The sequence below is a fragment of the Citrus sinensis genome, chromosome 9 (assembly GCF_022201045.2).
Source record: "Citrus sinensis cultivar Valencia sweet orange chromosome 9, DVS_A1.0, whole genome shotgun sequence".
NCBI classification, from domain to species: domain Eukaryota; kingdom Viridiplantae; phylum Streptophyta; class Magnoliopsida; order Sapindales; family Rutaceae; genus Citrus; species Citrus sinensis.
Genome location: NC_068564.1, coordinates 33,227,926 through 33,246,957, shown reverse-complemented (window position 1 = coordinate 33,246,957; position 19,032 = coordinate 33,227,926). Strand labels below are relative to the sequence as shown.

The window sequence follows — 19,032 nt, the reverse complement described above, 5'->3', positions numbered from 1 at the left end:
AGTAAATTTATCATACCTTCATAATTAGTTGTTATGCAAATATAGAAAACACACAGACATACTAGAGATCTTCTAGCATATTCTCTTTTGATATATAGCGTTATTTGTTGATAAAAAAAACAAGCATGAGTTCTTAAGGCTAGGCTAGCTAGGTTACCTTATTATATAATGGATATTATTCACTTCCCTCCATGAAAAATTTTAGTACATTATCCTTATTTTAATCCTTTTGGAATATGTGAATATTAATTAGAACATTATCTTAGAAATATGTGAGTATTTACAATTAGTTTATCTCCACTCAAAATTGGATACATGTATTTGATCTTTAATTAATTAAAACTTGAAACATGTATGCATGCAAGCGAGCCACCTCATGGAATGTACATTCCAACATATAACCCCCCCCCCCCCCCCTTTTTAACTGTAGTTCTATTGTTAGAGGAAATTAAGATTATTATGGATTTAATTAAATGAAAATGTCTTTATAAATCATGAATCCCAACCATCTTTATGGGAAATTTACACTAATAACCATTAAAGTTTTGGTTTTTTCCATCTTAACCCCCCAAACAAATTTCTATCAACATTAGCCATAAAACAACCTTTGAGACCAAAATACCCCTCTCCCTCATCTCTCCCCCAACACTCCCTCTTCTGTGCTAATATGGTTGCTGCTTTTTACATTTTTACCTTGCTACAATTGTGGGGGCCTCGTACCTATTTGATTTTCCTTAAATCTTCATGACTTTTTAAGAGATCTCTCTTCACTCTCATTTCATTAGCTTAAATGTTCATAGTACGTGATTCTAAATCTTAATTATGAGTATTGCACGGTTATCACCAGTTCGAATGTATTGCTTAATCTAGGTCAGCAAGGCAACTTTTAAAATAGCCAAAAGCATTAAAGTGTGACTTCGAAGTTTTAAAACTTCTTTATATGTCTTCCAATCAAAAGAAACAAGAGTCAGGAAGTTCAACGAGAAGAACAGATATCACATTATCAATTTAACATAAACAATAAGCTCTTTTCCACCTTGTCAAGACAACACAAACAAGATTGAAAAACATGAATAATTTATAAACAGTGGCAAAGAGAGTACATAAATGGCTACATGTGAAACATGCCTCTTAAATGAGCCAGGATAAGATACAGAAACTAGAGGCAGGCGCAAAGGTGCAAATCAACTGTACCCAAAGAATTTGAAATGAAATTTGCAGGTTCAAGCCTAAAATTTCCAACATGAATCAGCACACACGCCAACAAGATTACAGATGTAAAATAGCCAATGATTTAGTCATGCATGAAGTAGCATCCAGTTCATGAGCCATGTGATTCCTTGAGATATGGCTCCAGTTCATCCTCTTTTCTGACACGTCACATACAGTCAAGAAGTCCAGCACCTGACCAAATATCTTAAACATTTCGACACCAAATATATGGTTTATGTCTGCAACAAATGCAACATTCCAGTCCATTGGAGAATCAGGATGTACAGAGACCTCAGTCCAGGCGAGGTACATGAGATCTAGCTCCCATAATTTTCTCACTGCCTTGTTTCTACAGCCTATTTGACCATCCCCTTCACACCAGGAGACAGAAAGCATGAATAGACGACCACTACAGGATACAAGTTTTGGGTAGTACTCAATAACACGGGGAGGAAATGGAGAGGTTTGGATTCCAATCCAGAAGCCTCTTTCTATGTCATATCTTGCCAGTTTGTCAGTCTCAGAATAGACATAAAATATCCCATTGCAAACAACTCCAGAAGAAACAACCCCAAAATCTACTGGCAAACTCTGGGAACCTGTCGCACTAAGGCTTGGTGCGACAAGTGCCTGTCGCACCAAACCTGATTCACCCACGAAACCATTCGTTGTTCAGTCAAACTCTCAAGCAAGTTAAGAAAACAACTCATACCACTATGTGATGCCGATTAGTGTTGGATCCGGATAAATTATGATCGGATTTTATTTTTTATCGTTGCCTTTTGCCGTTGCCGTTGGTTGATGATTCAAAAGTGGGAAGCTGCCTTTGGTTTGACGAAAGGGGAGAAAGAAAGTTGCTTTTGGTTTGTAAAGAAGGGTAATTTTGGGAGAAAAGCGTGTGTTTGGCTAATGTTGATAGAAAAAAGTTGAGAGGGTTAATAGTGAAAATAATAAAATTTTATGGTTATTTTTGTAAATTTTCCCTTTATATTTAATACACAATATAATTTATTTTTTGATGAATTAAAATAATTTTGAATCAGTGGAAAACTAAATTATTTATAAAATGAGATTTTTTTACGAAAAAAATGTTTATAATATAGTTAATTTATTCTAGATGATAGTAAAATTTAATTAAAACTCGTGTAATTTTTTGTCCTTTTCTTTTTATTATTTTTATCGAAGAAAGAGTTGTAGATATAAATAGTGGGGCTTCAATAGAATTTTAAAGGGGCTCTGGAAGCTCAACTCGCTCGCCCATTAACGTCACAAAAAATGCAGCCCATCGAGCGTGGATCAGGCACACAATTAAAAGCCTGAAAGGCCTAAATGACTAGTAGGTCTTTCGACGCTCCCTAAAATTCCTCATAAAGCCACTTTCTTATTGAAATTACCTAAATAGCCGAGGACAAATTAATTCGTTTTTTGTTTTCAATAAAAATTTCATCAAACGCTTAAATAAACCATTATTTTACACCCATCTCATTTTGTGATTTTTATTTATATTTTAAATTTTAATTAAAAAATATTTTTAAAAAAAATTATAAGAGTTTTGAGCTATGGAGATATAAATAATATAATAAAAAGAAAATAATTAAAGATTTTTATGATTTTTATGTATTTTATAATAAATACTTAAAAAAGATGCTTCTTTTAGGGTAAAATTTTATGGAAAGATGATTAATTTTTTTTATAAGAATTTATATTTTATAATTTAAATTGAGGTATTTTAAATATCTAATTGAAAGGAAGGGTTATAAGGATCTTGTACAGATGTAGAAAGTTTCACTCCTAAATGAAAGGTTTTGACAGAGGTTATATAAATGAAAGGTTTATATAACTAAGTATTTTTTTTTATTGCCATAATCAGGTATTTTAAGTTAGATCGCTATTCATGTTTAGTCATAAATGAAAGTTTTTTTTTTTTTTTTTTTTGAAAAAGGAAGATTCTATTCATTTAAGGAAGAAAGTAGGTATATCAAATGTGAAGGGTATGAACCCATCCATACAATAATTTCGTATTTTTCTAAAGCTAGTTTAGCTAGAGAATGGGTAATGGCATTACAAGATCTATGTGCATACTTGATACTAACTTGCTCAAATTGTTTCATTAAACTTTGAATTTCTGGAAGTACCCAATAAATCTCGGTTCTACTGCTCTACTTGTTGTTTACTAAGTTAACCAGTCCTTGTGCATCTGATTCCACAATCAAAGCTCGTACATGTGCATCTCTAGCAATCTGCATGCCCCATTCCATGACTTCTGCCTCAGCAAAAGAAACATCTCCAAAGAATTTTGAGACCTTAATTGCAGCTGCTATCACCTTCCCGCTCTCATCTCTAATAATAGCTCCCAGCCCTGCAAGGTTTGAGCTCATAATCTCCAATTTGAAGTAAGTGTTTTAGCTCTAATAAATAGCTTACGCAGTTAATTTTTAACCGGTTGATAATTTTTTGTATTAATAGTCAAACATAACTAATGTTTGTTTATAAATATATATATATATATAAATTGTCCAAGAGTAATTGATCTGATTTTTATTTAAAAAAATAATTACCATAGAGGATAACTGTTTTCGGATATTTTGATTAGGCGGGTCTGATGAAAATGTTCATTATTTTTGTTGTTATTTGGCCCAGCTTGCTACAAAATTTCGAAAAGGACAGTAGAAAATGAGGGTTCCAGTAACTAGTGCCCCAGAAAAATCAAGAGTTTAAGAATAATAAAAACTAAAATGTATTTGTAGGAAAAAAATAAAAAATAAAAAATAAAAAATAAAAAAGAGAGAGAGACAGAGACTGAAAATGTACCAAAAATATCTTCGAAAAACAGTCCACACAGTGAGGTTTAAGGGAGGTTCTTGAGATACTCTTTTTTTATTTTTTTTTCTTTTTCATGTTCTTCACTCTCCGCTGACACCGAGCCTTATCTTCACCAACCAATCTCAAAAATGGCTTCCGCTGCTTCAATTTCTCAAATTCAATACCCTCCAACGTGTTCTACAAGCACAACAACAGCTACCCGAAAAGCCCTTAATATCTTCAATACCAAAAGAGACGACGGGTCGTCCAAAATTCTTCACTTTTTGCACTCTTGCAGCTCCTCCTCCTCCTCCTCCTCTTCTTTTCCTGTCAATTTGAAAAGTTCCTCTTCTAAACCAACTCGACTTCGCCCTCGCCCTTTACAAGACTCTATTCAAAGTAATTTCATGGAAAATATTGAAAATTCAGTAGATTTTCACATACCCACTTGCGAACAGGAGCAAAATTTCCATCAAAGAGTTGAAAACATTGAAACTTGTGCTGATCCAGTGATACCCAGAAGTGAAAATTCAACCAATCATCAGCTTATGTGCTTGGAACCGCGAAGGAGAATTTTTGTGCAGGACCCACCTTGGTTTTCTTCTATTTTTTTGAAGGGTCTTTACAAGAGAATCAAGCTACAAGAGTATAGAGAAATGAAGAAAAGGAAGTTTAATTTGTTAAGGAGGAGACAGGTGAAGCAGGAGACTGAAGCTTGGGAGAGAATGGTGGATGAGTATAAAGAGCTGGAAGCAAAAATGATTGAGAAGAGGTTAGCACCGAATTTGCCGCATATAAAGGGGCTGTTTTTGGGGTGGTTTGGGCCATTGAGTGAGGCAATAGAGAGGGAGCAGAAGATGCAGAGGACAAAGAAACAGAAGGCCGCATATGCGCCTCATATTGAGTTGTTGCCAGCTGATAAGATGGCTGTTATTGTGATGCATAAGATGATGGGTTTGGTCATGGCAGGGCATGAAGATAGGTGTGTTCAGGTTGTCCAAGCTGCAGTGCACATTGGCATGGCTATTGAACAGGAGGTTAGTGTAAAAGCTTCGGTTTTGTTGCTTTTAGTTTGTGTTGGTGAATAGAGGTTTGCGACATACTTGCTTGCCAAATTTACTTTGGAATACACGTGCTTTAGTTAGAAAACCAAAAGAGCAATATGCGTATACTAAATCTGAGGTGATGAGGAAATAGCGGATCTGCGGTTTTGCAACACTATACTAAAGTAGGATTATTTTTTATAATTTCAGTATGTATTTCAATTTTGTATGTGGCTTGGTCCCTCTATTGTTTGTTTTTACGCCTTTCTTCATTGGCGACTTATTTGGCCCAACTCAACTAACCATCTCTCTATGCCAGTTAATTACCATTACATGAATTTTCTGTCTGTCCAAAGCAAAATGTGGCCTCCATGTGATTAACACAAGCTGTTTCTAATTAGAAACCTGTAGAGTTGTAGAATGGTCTTAACTAGATAAGGATGATTTATGTTTCTGACGTGAATTCCTTCTTCTGTAGTCAGCTTGCTGATGGGTGCGATCTCTCAATTCTTATTATTTAGGCACCTGAAATTTAATTTGCTGCAAAAGTTATATCAGGAGACAGATTTTGTTTTGTCAGGTCTATTCACATGTATTTAATTTATATCATCCCAGATTAGGATTCATAGTTTCTTGGAGAAAACTAAGAATTACAAGAGGAAGAAGATTATAGCTGATACTGAAGAGGTTCTGAGCAAGGAAAAAGAGCTGCTAAGGAAACGGGTTAATAGTTTGATCAAAAGTAAAAGGGTTATGGAGGCACAGAAGCTGCTAAAAAATGAAGAAACAAAACCTTGGGGTCGAGATACCCAGGCTAAGGTATCACTTTTTCTGAAAGGGTTACTTGACCAGGCTTTTCCTTCTTCTTCATCTTCTTCTTCTTCTTCTTCTTCTTCTTCTTCTTCTTCTTATTATTATTATTATTGTTATTATTATTTTCTTTGAAATATTCTATCATCTTTTGGATTTTAATTTTTGATATTTTTCTTCCTGGGATGTGCTTGTGCAGCTGGGAAGCCGCCTTGTGGAGCTATTGATCGAAACAGCTTATGTACAACATCCAGTTAACCCGGCAGATTATAGTCCACCTGATGTTCGGCCTGCATTTCGGCACAGATTTAAAACTATATTGAAGCATCCAGGGTGAGACTTCATTTCTATCTTATCTGCAGTTCTTCTTCAGAGTTGGATACGTGCCTCTAAATTATGATCCACCAAAGGATCTTTTACACAATGCGGTTGTTGGCCATTTGTTGGTAGGATTTGCCTGAAGTCTTGATTAGTTTTTGATAGCTTACTTCCTGCAGTTTATTTTTGGTCACATGGTGAGGCATAAGTATATGGGGTAGGACTTGTGAGGAAAATTATTGATGCTAATTTTATGTTTGTTTTTTATTATCTGTTGACTGCTATTTTGATCTCTTTGGTTTCTGTAGGCAGAAAACTACAAAGAGGTATGGGGTTGTAGAATGCGATCCCCTAGTGCTGGAAGGGCTTGATAGATCTGTGAGTTAAGCCATCTCTTTTCTTTCTATTCTTCATATTTGTTCCATTTGTATAAAAATATTGATTACAAGCTCTTATTCTATCTGCCTTCTTAGGATACAAAAGTCAGACTATCTGACATAGTAGTTTGTGTGCTCCAAATCTTAATAGTTCAACATTATCTGTATTGTGTGTGAACATTGCGTCCTCTCTAATATAGTATCATAAAAGACGTCAACACCCTTATATGTTATCTTTGGTTTTCATTGGATTAACAAAAATGAAGAAGGCCCCTTACTCTTGCAAGCTATCCTTTTTCTTTTGTTATTTCTTGGGACTTGGCATTTACTATTTGACTAATTTAATTTGTAATTGTACTTCTGCAGGCCAAGCATATGTTGATTCCTTATGTTCCAATGTTGGTACCGCCAAAGAAATGGAAAGGGTATGACCTATAGAAAATAAAGTATCATGAGTAGCCACAAAACTCAACATGCCCTTTCACATTTTGTCCTTAAATCCCATTTTATCTTCAAAGGGGGAATATAATCGTTGATTAAAGTAGTCAAAATTCTAATGTTTTGAAGATAGTAAAAAAAATAGAACCTTAAGGACTGCATATTCCCTGCCATGGTTATTTTAAATAGCTTTGATATTTTACTCTCAATCAATTCTGAACTTCTTCCAGATACAACAAGGGTGGGTACCTGTTCTTACCTTCTTATGTCATGCGTACTCATGGATCTCGAAAGCAGCAAGAGGCACTTAAGAGTGTTACTGGGAACTGCATGAAGAAAGTATTTGAGGTAAACCAAAAAAAAGGGGCAACGGAAGTTCGTTCTTTTTTTCTTTTTTTCAATAGGTCAGGGTAAAAAACGTCATGTGGATTTGATGGCAAAAGATTTTAGGGAAAACATCAGCACCTGATTTCAAATATTTGACAGAGTATACTTGAGTTCGTCTGTAGCATGCTGATGACAAAGACACGGAGGCCCCTCGCAAAGTCTCACGCCATTCCGAGTCCGGCGGACGAACTAGGCCAGCCCCACCCCCCAAGGCTATAGCCCACCCATTTTTTTGGCATTTTATGCTGGGGGGTTTTGGCGCCCCGGCCTTCGGTCGCTTATTTTTAGGCGCGGCTGTGCCTGTGGCCTATTTTTGGCACACGGAGGCCCCTTGCAAAGTCTCGCGCCATTCCGAGTCCGGCGGTCGAACTTGGCCAGCCCCACCCCACAAGGCTATAGCCCACCCGTTTTTTTGGCCTTTTTCCACTGGGGGGTTTTGACGCCCCGACCTTCGGTCACTTATTTTTGGGCGCGGCTGTGCCCGGAAAAAGATAACTCTAGAAGAATATAGTTTTCCAGCCGCGACGTGCTTTTGAAAAGTATTTTATAATATGTATCAAAGGATGCTAGGTCCCTGTATGTGCATATGTAGTTTGGCTCCTACAGTGTTGAGAACTTTGTTCTTCCAGTATAATAAAGTGGTGTTCCAAGTTATTATTTAAGATTTTCGTTCTTAAAATTGAAAGCTTATTATGAATTGTTAATCACATTGAATACTCTGATCTAATTGCTAGCGGTACTTGAACCTCATATATGGTTCCTATGCATCATCATATGAAGTTGTTTGACTTCAATATTTCCCTGAAATGGCGGTTAAGCAGGCTCTGGATACCCTTGGAAGCACCAAATGGAGGGTGAACAAACAGGTTCTTAGTGTCTTGGAGAGCATTTGGGTTAGTGGTGGAAATATTGCAGGCTTGGTTGATCGTAATGATGTAAGACAAACTTTCATCTGAATTCTTTATGTGAAAAAATAATTTGTGTTCTGCTTTCTTTGTGCTGCATCAACTTCCCTTTTCTTTATGTTCTCTGGCCGGTCAGTTACAGATAAGCTGTTGGTATGCTACTTTATTTGCTTGACGTATGAACTTTTCTTTTATTTGTCAGCTTGCTATTTTGTTCATCTTGCCTGAATTCTTTCCTTTTTGGTGCTTAGGTTCTCATACCAGAGAAGCCCCTCTCTGAGGATATGACTGAAGTTCAAAAGTGGAAATGGAGTGTGAGAAAGGCAAAGAAAATTAACCAAGAGAGGCATTCTCAACGATGTGATACCGAACTTAAGCTCTCTGTAAGATGTTAATCCTTCTGAGATGATATCTTTCTGCAGTATTGGACAACATATGGTAACTTATGTAAGGACCTCCCCTATAAAAAAGAGATGATAATGAGTCTGCTCTCTGAGCTACTGAAGTCATAGCCTGCTTTACTTTTCCAGTTTTTGGTCTGCTATAGATCAAGCTGTGACTTAACATTTATTTGACATTGTGTTCGCTGTCCGGTCATATGAAATTTTGGGTTTTTATAAGTTAAATGTGGCTTTAAAAGAATGGGATATCAGGAATCCTATTTCAGTTGGGTTCGGTGACTTAAATCTTTGATTTGCAAGTACATCCAGTTTGTACCGTTAAGGTTTCTATTTGTGAGCATGGATATTGAACAATATTGTTCTAAGACAGGTGGCTCGCAGAATGAAGGATGAGGAAGGCTTTTATTACCCTCACAATCTTGATTTCCGAGGCCGTGCATACCCAATGCATCCACATCTGAATCACCTAAGTTCTGATGTTTGTCGAGGAGTTCTTGAGTTCGCTGAAGGACGACCATTAGGGAAGTCTGGGTTACGATGGCTGAAAATACATTTAGCAAACCTTTTTTCAGGTGGTGTTGAGAAGCTTTCACATGATGGACGCCTGGCATTTGTGGAAAATCATTTGTATGAAATTTTTGATTCAGCAGAAAACCCTATTAATGGAAGCCGATGGTGGTTAACGGCTGAAGATCCTTTTCAGTGTTTAGCTGCATGTATTAATCTGGCAGAAGCATTAAAGAGCTCGTCACCACATTCTGTCATCTCTCACCTGCCAATCCATCAGGTAAATGTTTTAATAGTGTCATTGAAAACATAAAGGGGATAATGAAAACTTTTATAAGCTGAAATGTTGCGCAACAAACAAGTTTTATAAGTCTGCCTATTTTGTCTTTGTTTTGCAAGTTGTTAGATTCTATTTTGACGTTTATTTTGTGCTTAGTTTCTGCTATTTCTTTTCCTTTAAAACTAACTCGGTGATTTCTTTTCTTCTTGCGTAAGCAAGGATGGTTCGTGCAATGGCCTACAGCATTATGCAGCCTTGGGGAGAAACACTGTAGGCTTTTTCTCATGCTTTTTATATTTTATTCCTTCTTTTGTTGAATGATTAATATTTCAATTATTCTTCCCCTTTGAAGCTTATTTATGTTCTCACCTTTTCTCTTTATTTGTTGTTCTGTTGTATGTGTTTTCACAGTTAGAAGCAGCTGCAGTTAACTTAGTAGCCGGAGAGAAGCCAGCTGATGTTTATTCAGAAATAGCTGTGAGGTAAAAAATTAATTTCACAATTAGCTCTTAATCCAATCATTGTTATTAGATAAACTTGACGGACATTCATTTTTCTATATTATTGAGTTTGAAGAGTATTGTTCATAATTTTGACAACGTGTTACAAATTGAAGGGGGGGTGGGGGGAGAACACTTTTCTGAGAAGGATAACAAGAGTAAAAAATTATTGCACTCTGCTTAAGGGATAGTGGCAATTGAAAGTGAGATTAACTTTATGATGTGTGTACTGAACAAGATCACCTTAATTTTAATAGAGGATTTTAATATTTCTCACTAGCAGCATGCTGTTTAGGCAGTTATTGTCTTGCTTGTTTAAAGCTATTACATAGATCATGTTTGTTCTATTATCTAATTAATTAGATGATCATTACATGTGAATTCCCATCATTACATGTGAATTCCCTTTTTATTTTGACATTTTTTTCTCTCAATTTAAGTACTATTTTTATGATGAAAATTTTGACATGAGACCAAATTGACTTTATTTGAGAGAGTTCATGATTGACCAATATCACTTCATTTGGGCAGAGTTCATGAAATCATGAAGAGGGACAGCAACAAGGATCATTCAAAACATCCACAGGCTTTATTGGCCAAGATTTTAATTGACCAGGTTGGTCTTTCAAAATTCTTGACTGGTTTTTGTGTTTCTATTTCTCAAACTGACTGAAATTTGGGACACTTCAGGTGGATAGGAAATTGGTGAAACAAACCGTGATGACCTCAGTATATGGTGTCACTTTTGTTGGGGCACGTGAGCAAATAAAAAGAAGATTAGAGGAGAAGGGTCATATTACTGATGATAGACAGCTGTTTGCTGCAGCTTGCTATGCTGCTAAGGTAAGCAATTAACATACTGATCACGACCATTAAGTTGTTATTTGAGGGCATAATCACTGATTTGAATTCTCATTTTTATTTAGTAAATAAATGAAAAACTTTCAACTTTGTTGTCTTCTATCCATATGGGATTTTTCCTTTCTTCTTTATAACTTTAGTGGGATTTGATCTAGACCTCTTACTGGCTACAAGAGATCTTCCCAACTAAGCTCGCAGCTATTTACTTTGGGAGATTCTTAATGTGAATTTATTCTCAAGTTTAAACAATCTTTTCCGCAGGTCACATTGACTGCCCTTGGAGAGATATTTGAAGCTGCTCGGAGCATAATGGGTTGGCTTGGAGATTGTGCAAAGGTATGGCTTTTTTTTTTTTTAATTTAACATAAAATCAAGCTGACATGCTTGTGAAAAATTTCTAGGTTTGAGTCGTGATATAGTAATATTTTCGCAAACTTTTACAGGTTATTGCTTCAGAAAATCAACCAGTGCGGTGGACCACTCCCCTAGGGCTTCCTGTTGTCCAACCCTACTGTAAAAATGAACGACATCTTGTGAGTGTAAACTTTGTTGTTCATTGTTGTGCATGTGATCCAACCATAAGTTGCCTCTTTATTTTGAAAACTTCCAGTGGGATGTATCTTTATGTTCTCATAAAAGATTTGAACTTGGCTTGTGGTTGCAGATAAGAACATCTCTCCAGGTTTTGGCCTTACAGAGGGAGGGTAACTTGGTAAGTATATTTGTAGTCAAGTGCTGAGCTCTTCTTCCTTTCAGTCCTTTTTGCTGTCTCCAGTAAAATTCCATTACCATGTCAATTTTCCAGGTAGAGATTAGAAAGCAAAGAACTGCATTTCCTCCAAATTTTGTACATTCGCTGGATGGTTCTCACATGATGATGACGGCTGTTGCCTGTAGGGATGCTGGCTTACATTTTGCAGGTTTGTCATTCCAGTCTGCTTTGGAGAGTGTTTAGTCCTTTAATGCATTTGATGAACAAGCAGACACCAAGAAAAATTGCTTCCCAAGAAAGATTTGAATTGAAATTGTCCTGTGTCATTCATCCTTTGGTTGCTTGGATTTCAGTGGCACTTTTCTGCACCTCCTTTATTTTTGTTACTAATAAACTGAAGGAATTAGTATCTATTATATTTCCTCTACATGAACTTTCTTGTCTAACGAATCTGTTCTCAGGGGTTCATGACTCCTTCTGGACACATGCATGTGATGTGGATGAGATGAATCAGATACTTAGGAAAAAGTTTGTGGAGCTTTACAACATGCCAATGCTGGAAAATGTAAGTTCATAAGGACTTATTTCTCCATATTGAAAGGAGTGCCTGTAGGGTGAACATTTTGTGTATGCATGGTAGCAACTGAGAGAAAGAATGACTTTCACAGTGGTGGTTTTGCAATGATTCTTTTACCATTTCCTTTTTCTTGGGAAAGCAATTTAACTAGACAAAAATGGCACTAGCCTACTTCATTAGAATGTTTCCATGTAGAAAATCAGTTGCAAAACAGGAAACTGCATGGATTTTAACCTCACCAATGATTCACATTTTAAAGTTATTTAACAAAATAATCCTACGTTTATGAAAGGCCATAGTTTAGTTGAAGCAAATGTAAAAAAAATTTCTGTTCATTCCTGTTGACTAATGTAATTCATTACTTATTGTTCCAGTTGCTCGAGAGCTTTCAGACATCATACCCAACATTGTCATTTCCTTCTCTTCCTGAGAGAGGCAACTTTGACTTAGAAGAGGTTCTTGAATCACCATACTTTTTCAACTAATTCTCCTCTGGATACCTGAAAGGTGCAGAAGCAAGATTATCTTCTCGACCCCAAAAGGATCCTGGATGCCCTTCTGTGGTAAAGTTGATACAGAATTGTACAGAAAGTTGAAGTCTGAAAATAAAGAGCACAAGATCACTTTTGTATTGTAGCCAGGATAGATCACAAGAAATGTCCTTGCCTATGGCTGATGGCAAGCATACGGCATATGTTCCTGAAAAATGAGGATGGCCACCCTGCTGTCCCATCCAAATACACAAGCAAACACACGCATGGATCAGATTACTAGTCATAAATTCTCATCAGTTTGGTGGCTTTTTTGGAGGTGACTGAGATACTGTCTTGGATCTTAACAGCAGGTTCTTTTGCATTTAGCTGTACAAGTTGTGATCATTGGAAGTCATTGATTCAAATTATTCTTTTCAAATGAAGAAAGCGTGATGTACACTTAGGAACAGAAACTGTGTAACAATTTTGGCTAAGATAATGGAATCACACAAAAAATTTACAAGTGTAATTGATCAACTCTCCTTATAAAAAAATAGCAATTGACACATTGGACGGCAGTGGATTCAACTATAACCAATAGACTACATATATAAAAAGATTTACCAGCCGATTACGTGACAGCAAATAATATTGCACGTTATAATCTATTTTCCCTCTTCCAATGAAAGTAAAGCAGTATGCAAATCCACAACTTATTTACATTTGTGAATGCTGAATCTCTAATAAGATGAAAGGACGTTGCATTTTGAAGTTCGAATGTAAAACAAGCAAATGAAGGCTTTTTCCAATCAGCATAACAATCATGCCTCTAAAGTACGCATCAGTTTTAAATCTCAGATTCATCATTCATTAACTTCACAGGGTGAATACATCAAAATAATTTCTGTATTTACAGCATTTACAATTACTGGTTCACTAGTCATCTCCCCAGGCAAACACTGAAGATACAGAAGCAACTGCTTGAATAACAATGCCATTCTATTCGATTTATTATTCATACTTTACCAGGAAACAGAACGTGTATATATCACAAATCTACAATTTTTACTTGAACTGGTGTTGGATGGCTGAGCATTATGTACTCCAAGCATTTTATTTGTCTCGCCATTTGATTTCCGAGGAATAATTTCACTTTCATCCACTAGCTGCAAAGGTAAAAACTTTTACTTCTTCATACTTGTGCTGTGATTGAAACCTTTTGCAACGTGCTCACAAATTGCCTCATTACTGATTTCACTTGTGGCATATACAGGATTTCAAGGCTTCAAGGCTAAAATTTGAGAGTAAGTAGCACACCTGCAAACAGAATTATCAAGTCATTTAGCTAGAAAAAAAAAAGGCTAAAAGCTTATAGTGTGATTATTAGGGACATCCACACAATTGAAGCAATATAAAGTAGACTAGGAATATAAGTTAGTGTGCTGCTTGCAGTAATTTGAATATCTTACCAGGACAATGAAATTTGATTCATTGAGAAAGATCTGAAGTCCAGGCTCTTTTAGGTGTGGAGACAGACAATAGGCAGAGCACGAAAAAGATTACATAGATCAGCTTAGTCAATCTTGTAAGCCTATCTGCTTCATCCACAAGGACCACTTAATGGCCTCTAAAAACTTATCATTTCTCTGCAATGCAGTGATCATATTAGTGTATGTTATCTTATCGGGTTCAATGCCATTCTCTCTCATTTCTTTTACCAATCCTACAGCATCCTCAACCATTCCAGCAATTCCATATGCCTTTATCAATGTGTTATAGCTGCACAAATCAGGTCTGAGCCCACATTCTTTCAGTTCTGTCAGCACACCTACAACTTCATTGATCCATCCTTGCTCTCCATATATATCGATCATAATGTTATAAGTATAATGATCGAAAGTACAACTCGTTTCCTTCATTCTCCGCAAGACATTTTTAAAATTCTCCATTTGACCTTCTTTGCCGTAGGCATCCAACATTGAATTGTAGGCTTCAAGGGAAACTGAAAAGCCATCAAATTGCATTTCCTGAACAGTTGATGACATACTCTCTAAGTTCTTATTTTGACCATAGGCAGCAATGATTGTATTGTAAGAAATTACATCCACTAAACCTAGTTTTTTAGCCATACTGAATAATTTCCTAACCCTCTTGAATAGCTTAGCTTTTCCATAAATGTCAAGCATGACATTTAAGGTAATGATATTAGGAGTAAACCCATGCTGAAGCATCTCATCGAAAACCCTGGAGAGCTCATCAATTGGTAGAGCACGAGCGCAGCAATTTATTACACAATCGTACAACTCCTGATTCCAAGTGATTCCACTCTTCAAAATTTTATAGTAAAGATATGACAACTTATCCAGCATGCCACATTGTTGATAAATACGGAGCATGTCACAGTACAGATAAGCATCTGGTTCAATGTCCTTTTGCTTCTCCATTGTTTCTAAAACAGCGCAAGCATCTTTCAAAGATCCAGCTTTTACATACATTCTCACAACAACAGTGAAGGCAATCAAGTCCAATCTAATTCCTGAAGATTTCAAATTCAGATAAAGTTTCTCAGCTTCAGTGAACATACCCATGACACTGTAAGTGTCAATCATTGTGCACATAATGTGCAAGTTTGGCTTCCCATCACAAATGTGCATATGAGAGTATATCTTAACTGCATTAGCAAGATGACCCGAGTCCTTGCATGAGCAAATCAACAAATGATACAAATTATCCTCAAAAACTGTATCTTTCCATCTTTTATCCCCCATAACTTTCATAGCATCATCTATCAATCCATGTTTCACATAAGCCATGACCAGAATGGAGCAAGAAGTTAGATTGAATAAGACATGTTGATAGAGCGACCCTTTTAAAATGCGAGGCACATTATCAGTTCTTCCAGCCTTCTCATATGCCTGCAAAAGAGTACCAAGGATGGAGGAATGTTGGCAGCCCATCTTCAGCATATCATCAAGGGTGTTAACAGCACCCTCCTCATCTTCATATTTGGCTTGCAAATTTATTAGCGTGTACAAGTTAGATGCATTAGGCTTGTAACCCAAATGCTTGAGTTCCTTATAGTACCATTTTGCCTCCCTGTAATTTCCAGCTCGACCCCAACCTTCAATCATGGAGCGGTAAGTTGTTTCATCTGGCTCTAATCCAACATCCTTAATGCTCAAAAACAGGCGTTGAGAAGCGTCCATATTAGATACCTTCCCGTACCCAGTGATTAATGTGTTGTAAGCAACAATATTTGGAGAAAAACCTGCTTCTCGCATTGAGACCAGTACTAGTTCAGCCTCCTCTAGCTTACCTTGCTGACTATAAGCATTAAGCATCACCAACCAATTCTCCAAATTTGGTACTACTTTATCTTCCCTGATCAACCTAATTACTTCTTCTGCTTTTTCATACAAACTCAAACGGGTATAGATTGTAATCATTGCTGAGTAAGCAGATTCACACACAAGTCCCAGCTTTCTCATTTGGTTAAATGCAAATTCAGCCTCCTCAACACTCCAACTCTTCTTGTAAAGACCCATGAGCATGCCAAAGGTGGCAACATTAGGCTGAACATCACATTCCAACATCATATGGAACCATTTTGCACCCAACTCCACACACCCACGTTTATTACATGCATAAATAAGCGTGTTAAAAAGCTGAAAATTCAGCTTAGTGCCCAAACTCATTCTTACCTCCCTGATCATTTTCTCTGCGGCATCCCAATCTTCTCTCCTGCTAAACACTCGAAGAACCAAATTATAAGCAATCACATTCTTTTCCAACTTCCCATTAGTCCTCATCCACTCAAAAAACTTCAGACTTTTGCTGTCACTATACTTCTCAAGCCGTTTCAATATCGCATTACACTCGTCCAAACTCAAATCAGCGCCAATAACAGAATAATTAACATCCAATTCACCGTCGTTCGCAAAAAAGTACTCCCTTTCTTGTTCCCTAGCACTCCTCCTAAACCTAAGACTCATATCCACATCTCTTTTACTCCCTTTTTTCACCCCATACCGTCCCTTCTTAACTTTACGTGATACATTCGAGCATTCTCCAACAAAAACCTCACTGCCCACATCATTTTCTATACCAATATCAGTTTCTTTTGATTCATTCATGCTACACAAGTCAGTTTCAGAAGAGGAAACGTTTTTAACATGCTTGACTCTATTCGAAGTGGTGACTATACAAGACCTAGTGAATGAAAAGATGGGGAAGTGATCAGATAATTGAGGTGGGTTCGCAGCGAAATTGAGCTTCCGTGAATCAACTGTGTCCAAAGAAATGGACAAAAGTTTCAAAGAAGCCATTACAACATCAAATAATGAGCAGCTTTAAGTGCAAATTTAGACTCAGAAGTGTTAAATACCTTGCTGCGTTTGTGCGGATAACGGATGTCGAAGCAGCGGAGGAAAATCAAAGCCTTTGGATTTCATGTGTTTATGTCGACAAAATGTGGACCCGACAAATATTTTTAATTTTTCCTTCGGGATAGGAATAAAAATGATATGGTAAAATAAATAATATTACTTTGAACATGTATTTTTTCGACTAGATAATTAGGCTAAATCAGAATACAATCGACAGTTAATTAATAGGCACCCAATATTACTGTAATATATCAATATTTGAAAAAAGAAAATAATATGTTCCGCATTAGTTCCTTGAAAAAAAGAACACTGAAATTAATAGTTATAATTGAAAAAAAACTAAAGACTAATTTCAATTATGTAGTGCATAATACTTTTATGGGATATAGTTTTCCTAAGATAATACTTTCTCTGCTCCTTGTATGCATGTCACTATTTTTTTAATTAATTAATGATTTTTGTTATTTGATTTTTATTAACGATTATGAACAACTAATAATGTTTCATCCGTCCAATCTGCAACTCAAAAAATTAATTATACGGGTTTCATCGTCACATTTGAATATTAATATGGGATATTATCACCAAAATTTTCTAATAATTACATTTTTTAAAAAACTTAATGTTTCAATTTCTATCATTTTACCATCCAATCGTTAAAAATAATAGAATATTTAATAGAATTTATGCCTTAACTAATTAAGTGTACAGAATAATGATTTTGTCCTCTAAAATAAAAGAAAAGAATTTCCAAAACAAAGATTTCGGAAATCATTTTTTTTATTATTGTTACCTTAGTTAGTATTTTAATATTCATATTTTATATCAAACTTAATAAATACGTATAAACTGCAACAGTAAATTTAATTGAAACAAATAATTATTTTAGGAAACTAATTTTGTCATAATTTTAGGTGCGTTTGGGATTGAGGTACTGTAACTTTTAAGCTACAACTGCTGTGGAAAAAAAGTTATAATTATGAAACAAAAATTAATAATATGTAGTAAATATAAATTTTAAATAATAATTTTGATAAAATTATTAAATATATAATAGATTTTCCATAATACAAGTGAAAACCCACATCAATATAACTTCTAAATTACAGCAGATAGTGTTTACCAAATATTTTAGTGCTATAACTTTTAAGCTACTGCTTTCCAACCTCAATCTTTAACATTTGCGTCCATATCTGTTTGATAAATACACATCAATTATGATTAATAGTAAATTGTATCTTTATTAAAAATTTATTAATTTGCCACCCGAGTTATTGGAACAGTATTAATTTACCACAACTTTTTTGGTTTGTATGAAATTACCACTGTTCTTTAGATTTACAAATTTAAAATACCTTAAATACCCTGTAACAACAGCATTTTTAAAATAGAGTTAGCTATTTGGTGGTAAAAATGGACAAGCATTTCCTTTTATCTAAGAGTGTAACTGTACGACGCCTTCAACCATCAAGTCTTAATTCCAAGAAAGTAATTGATTCATTTTAATTGAATCTTGTTTTATTAAACTAACAAAAACAAATAAATAAAAATTAAGTAATTTAATTTGCATGGTGCAACTACGTGTAGGGACTACAACAATTGAACTGCTTCATGCAACTTAAAATGAGGTGGGAGAAGAGAATTGGAAGGTTTGTCCAGGCAAAAGTTAACGTTCAGAGCAAATCGGAGCCTCATTGGGTGATGGGCTGTCGCTCACCCAGCAGCAGCAGCAGAACCTGCCACGCAGGACTTGGCTGCTGGGCCTGGATCCGGAGTGGAAATGCCATCAAAATGAATCCATAATGTCTGTCTGTCTGTCTTGTACACTTTTATTCTTTCTAGGAGCATTAAAACAAAAATTGAATCAAATAATTTCCAAGTTATGTGGTGCGTACTACAATGGTGACATGTGGCCTTACGGTCTAAACTTTTCTCTTACTAAGCATTTCAATTAACCAAAAAAAGAAAAAAAAATTGATTTAGATTTAGATCCACATATATCAGATGTCAAACAAGTCTAGTCCATAAACTAAGCGTTGTTCTC

General features: G+C 35.8%; 3 protein-coding genes across 3 annotated transcripts; 1 reads left to right on the top strand and 2 right to left on the bottom strand.

The window, feature by feature from the left end:
* Positions 1 to 1,060: 1,060 nt before the first annotated feature.
* On the bottom strand, positions 1,061 to 3,590 carry LOC127899970 (F-box/kelch-repeat protein At5g42360-like). Its single transcript, XM_052434154.1, has 2 exons — positions 3,396 to 3,590; positions 1,061 to 1,842 (listed from the first exon to the last, which is right to left on the bottom strand). Exons 1-2 carry the CDS (start codon positions 3,588 to 3,590, stop codon positions 1,270 to 1,272), a joined length of 768 nt encoding a protein of 255 aa, XP_052290114.1. The 3' UTR covers positions 1,061 to 1,269.
* A 439-nt stretch (positions 3,591 to 4,029) lies between these two features.
* Positions 4,030 to 13,132, top strand: LOC102620149 (DNA-directed RNA polymerase 3, chloroplastic). Its single transcript, XM_006473981.4, has 19 exons — positions 4,030 to 5,051; positions 5,673 to 5,876; positions 6,067 to 6,200; positions 6,494 to 6,563; positions 6,929 to 6,987; positions 7,231 to 7,348; positions 8,209 to 8,322; positions 8,544 to 8,675; positions 9,064 to 9,480; positions 9,700 to 9,750; positions 9,892 to 9,962; positions 10,512 to 10,596; positions 10,671 to 10,823; positions 11,103 to 11,177; positions 11,285 to 11,374; positions 11,506 to 11,553; positions 11,647 to 11,761; positions 12,015 to 12,118; positions 12,505 to 13,132. Exons 1-19 carry the CDS (start codon positions 4,164 to 4,166, stop codon positions 12,613 to 12,615), a joined length of 3,039 nt encoding a protein of 1,012 aa, XP_006474044.2. The 5' UTR covers positions 4,030 to 4,163; the 3' UTR covers positions 12,616 to 13,132.
* Positions 13,133 to 13,448: 316 nt separating this feature from the next.
* On the bottom strand, positions 13,449 to 17,077 carry LOC102620440 (pentatricopeptide repeat-containing protein At4g30825, chloroplastic). Its single transcript, XM_006473982.4, has 2 exons — positions 14,073 to 17,077; positions 13,449 to 13,920 (listed from the first exon to the last, which is right to left on the bottom strand). The coding sequence occupies exon 1, from the start codon at positions 16,926 to 16,928 to the stop codon at positions 14,181 to 14,183; it is 2,748 nt and encodes a 915-aa protein (XP_006474045.2). The 5' UTR covers positions 16,929 to 17,077; the 3' UTR covers positions 13,449 to 13,920; positions 14,073 to 14,180.
* Between the last annotated feature and the right edge of the window lie 1,955 nt (positions 17,078 to 19,032).

Excerpts from the sequence above, each read along its gene's own strand:
- LOC127899970 (XM_052434154.1), bottom strand. The coding sequence starts at position 3,590 with ATGAGCTCAAACCTTGCAGGGCTGGGAGCTATTATTAGAGATGAGAGC. Across the intron at positions 1,843-3,395 it reads AATCAGATGCACAAGGACTG|GCACTTGTCGCACCAAGCCT; the intron begins GTTAACTTAGTA and ends TTGGTGCGACAG.
- LOC102620149 (XM_006473981.4), top strand. The coding sequence starts at position 4,164 with ATGGCTTCCGCTGCTTCAATTTCTCAAATTCAATACCCTCCAACGTGT. Across the intron at positions 8,323-8,543 it reads GCTTGGTTGATCGTAATGAT|GTTCTCATACCAGAGAAGCC; the intron begins GTAAGACAAACT and ends TTTGGTGCTTAG. Across the intron at positions 10,597-10,670 it reads CCAAGATTTTAATTGACCAG|GTGGATAGGAAATTGGTGAA; the intron begins GTTGGTCTTTCA and ends GGGACACTTCAG.
- LOC102620440 (XM_006473982.4), bottom strand. The coding sequence starts at position 16,928 with ATGGCTTCTTTGAAACTTTTGTCCATTTCTTTGGACACAGTTGATTCA.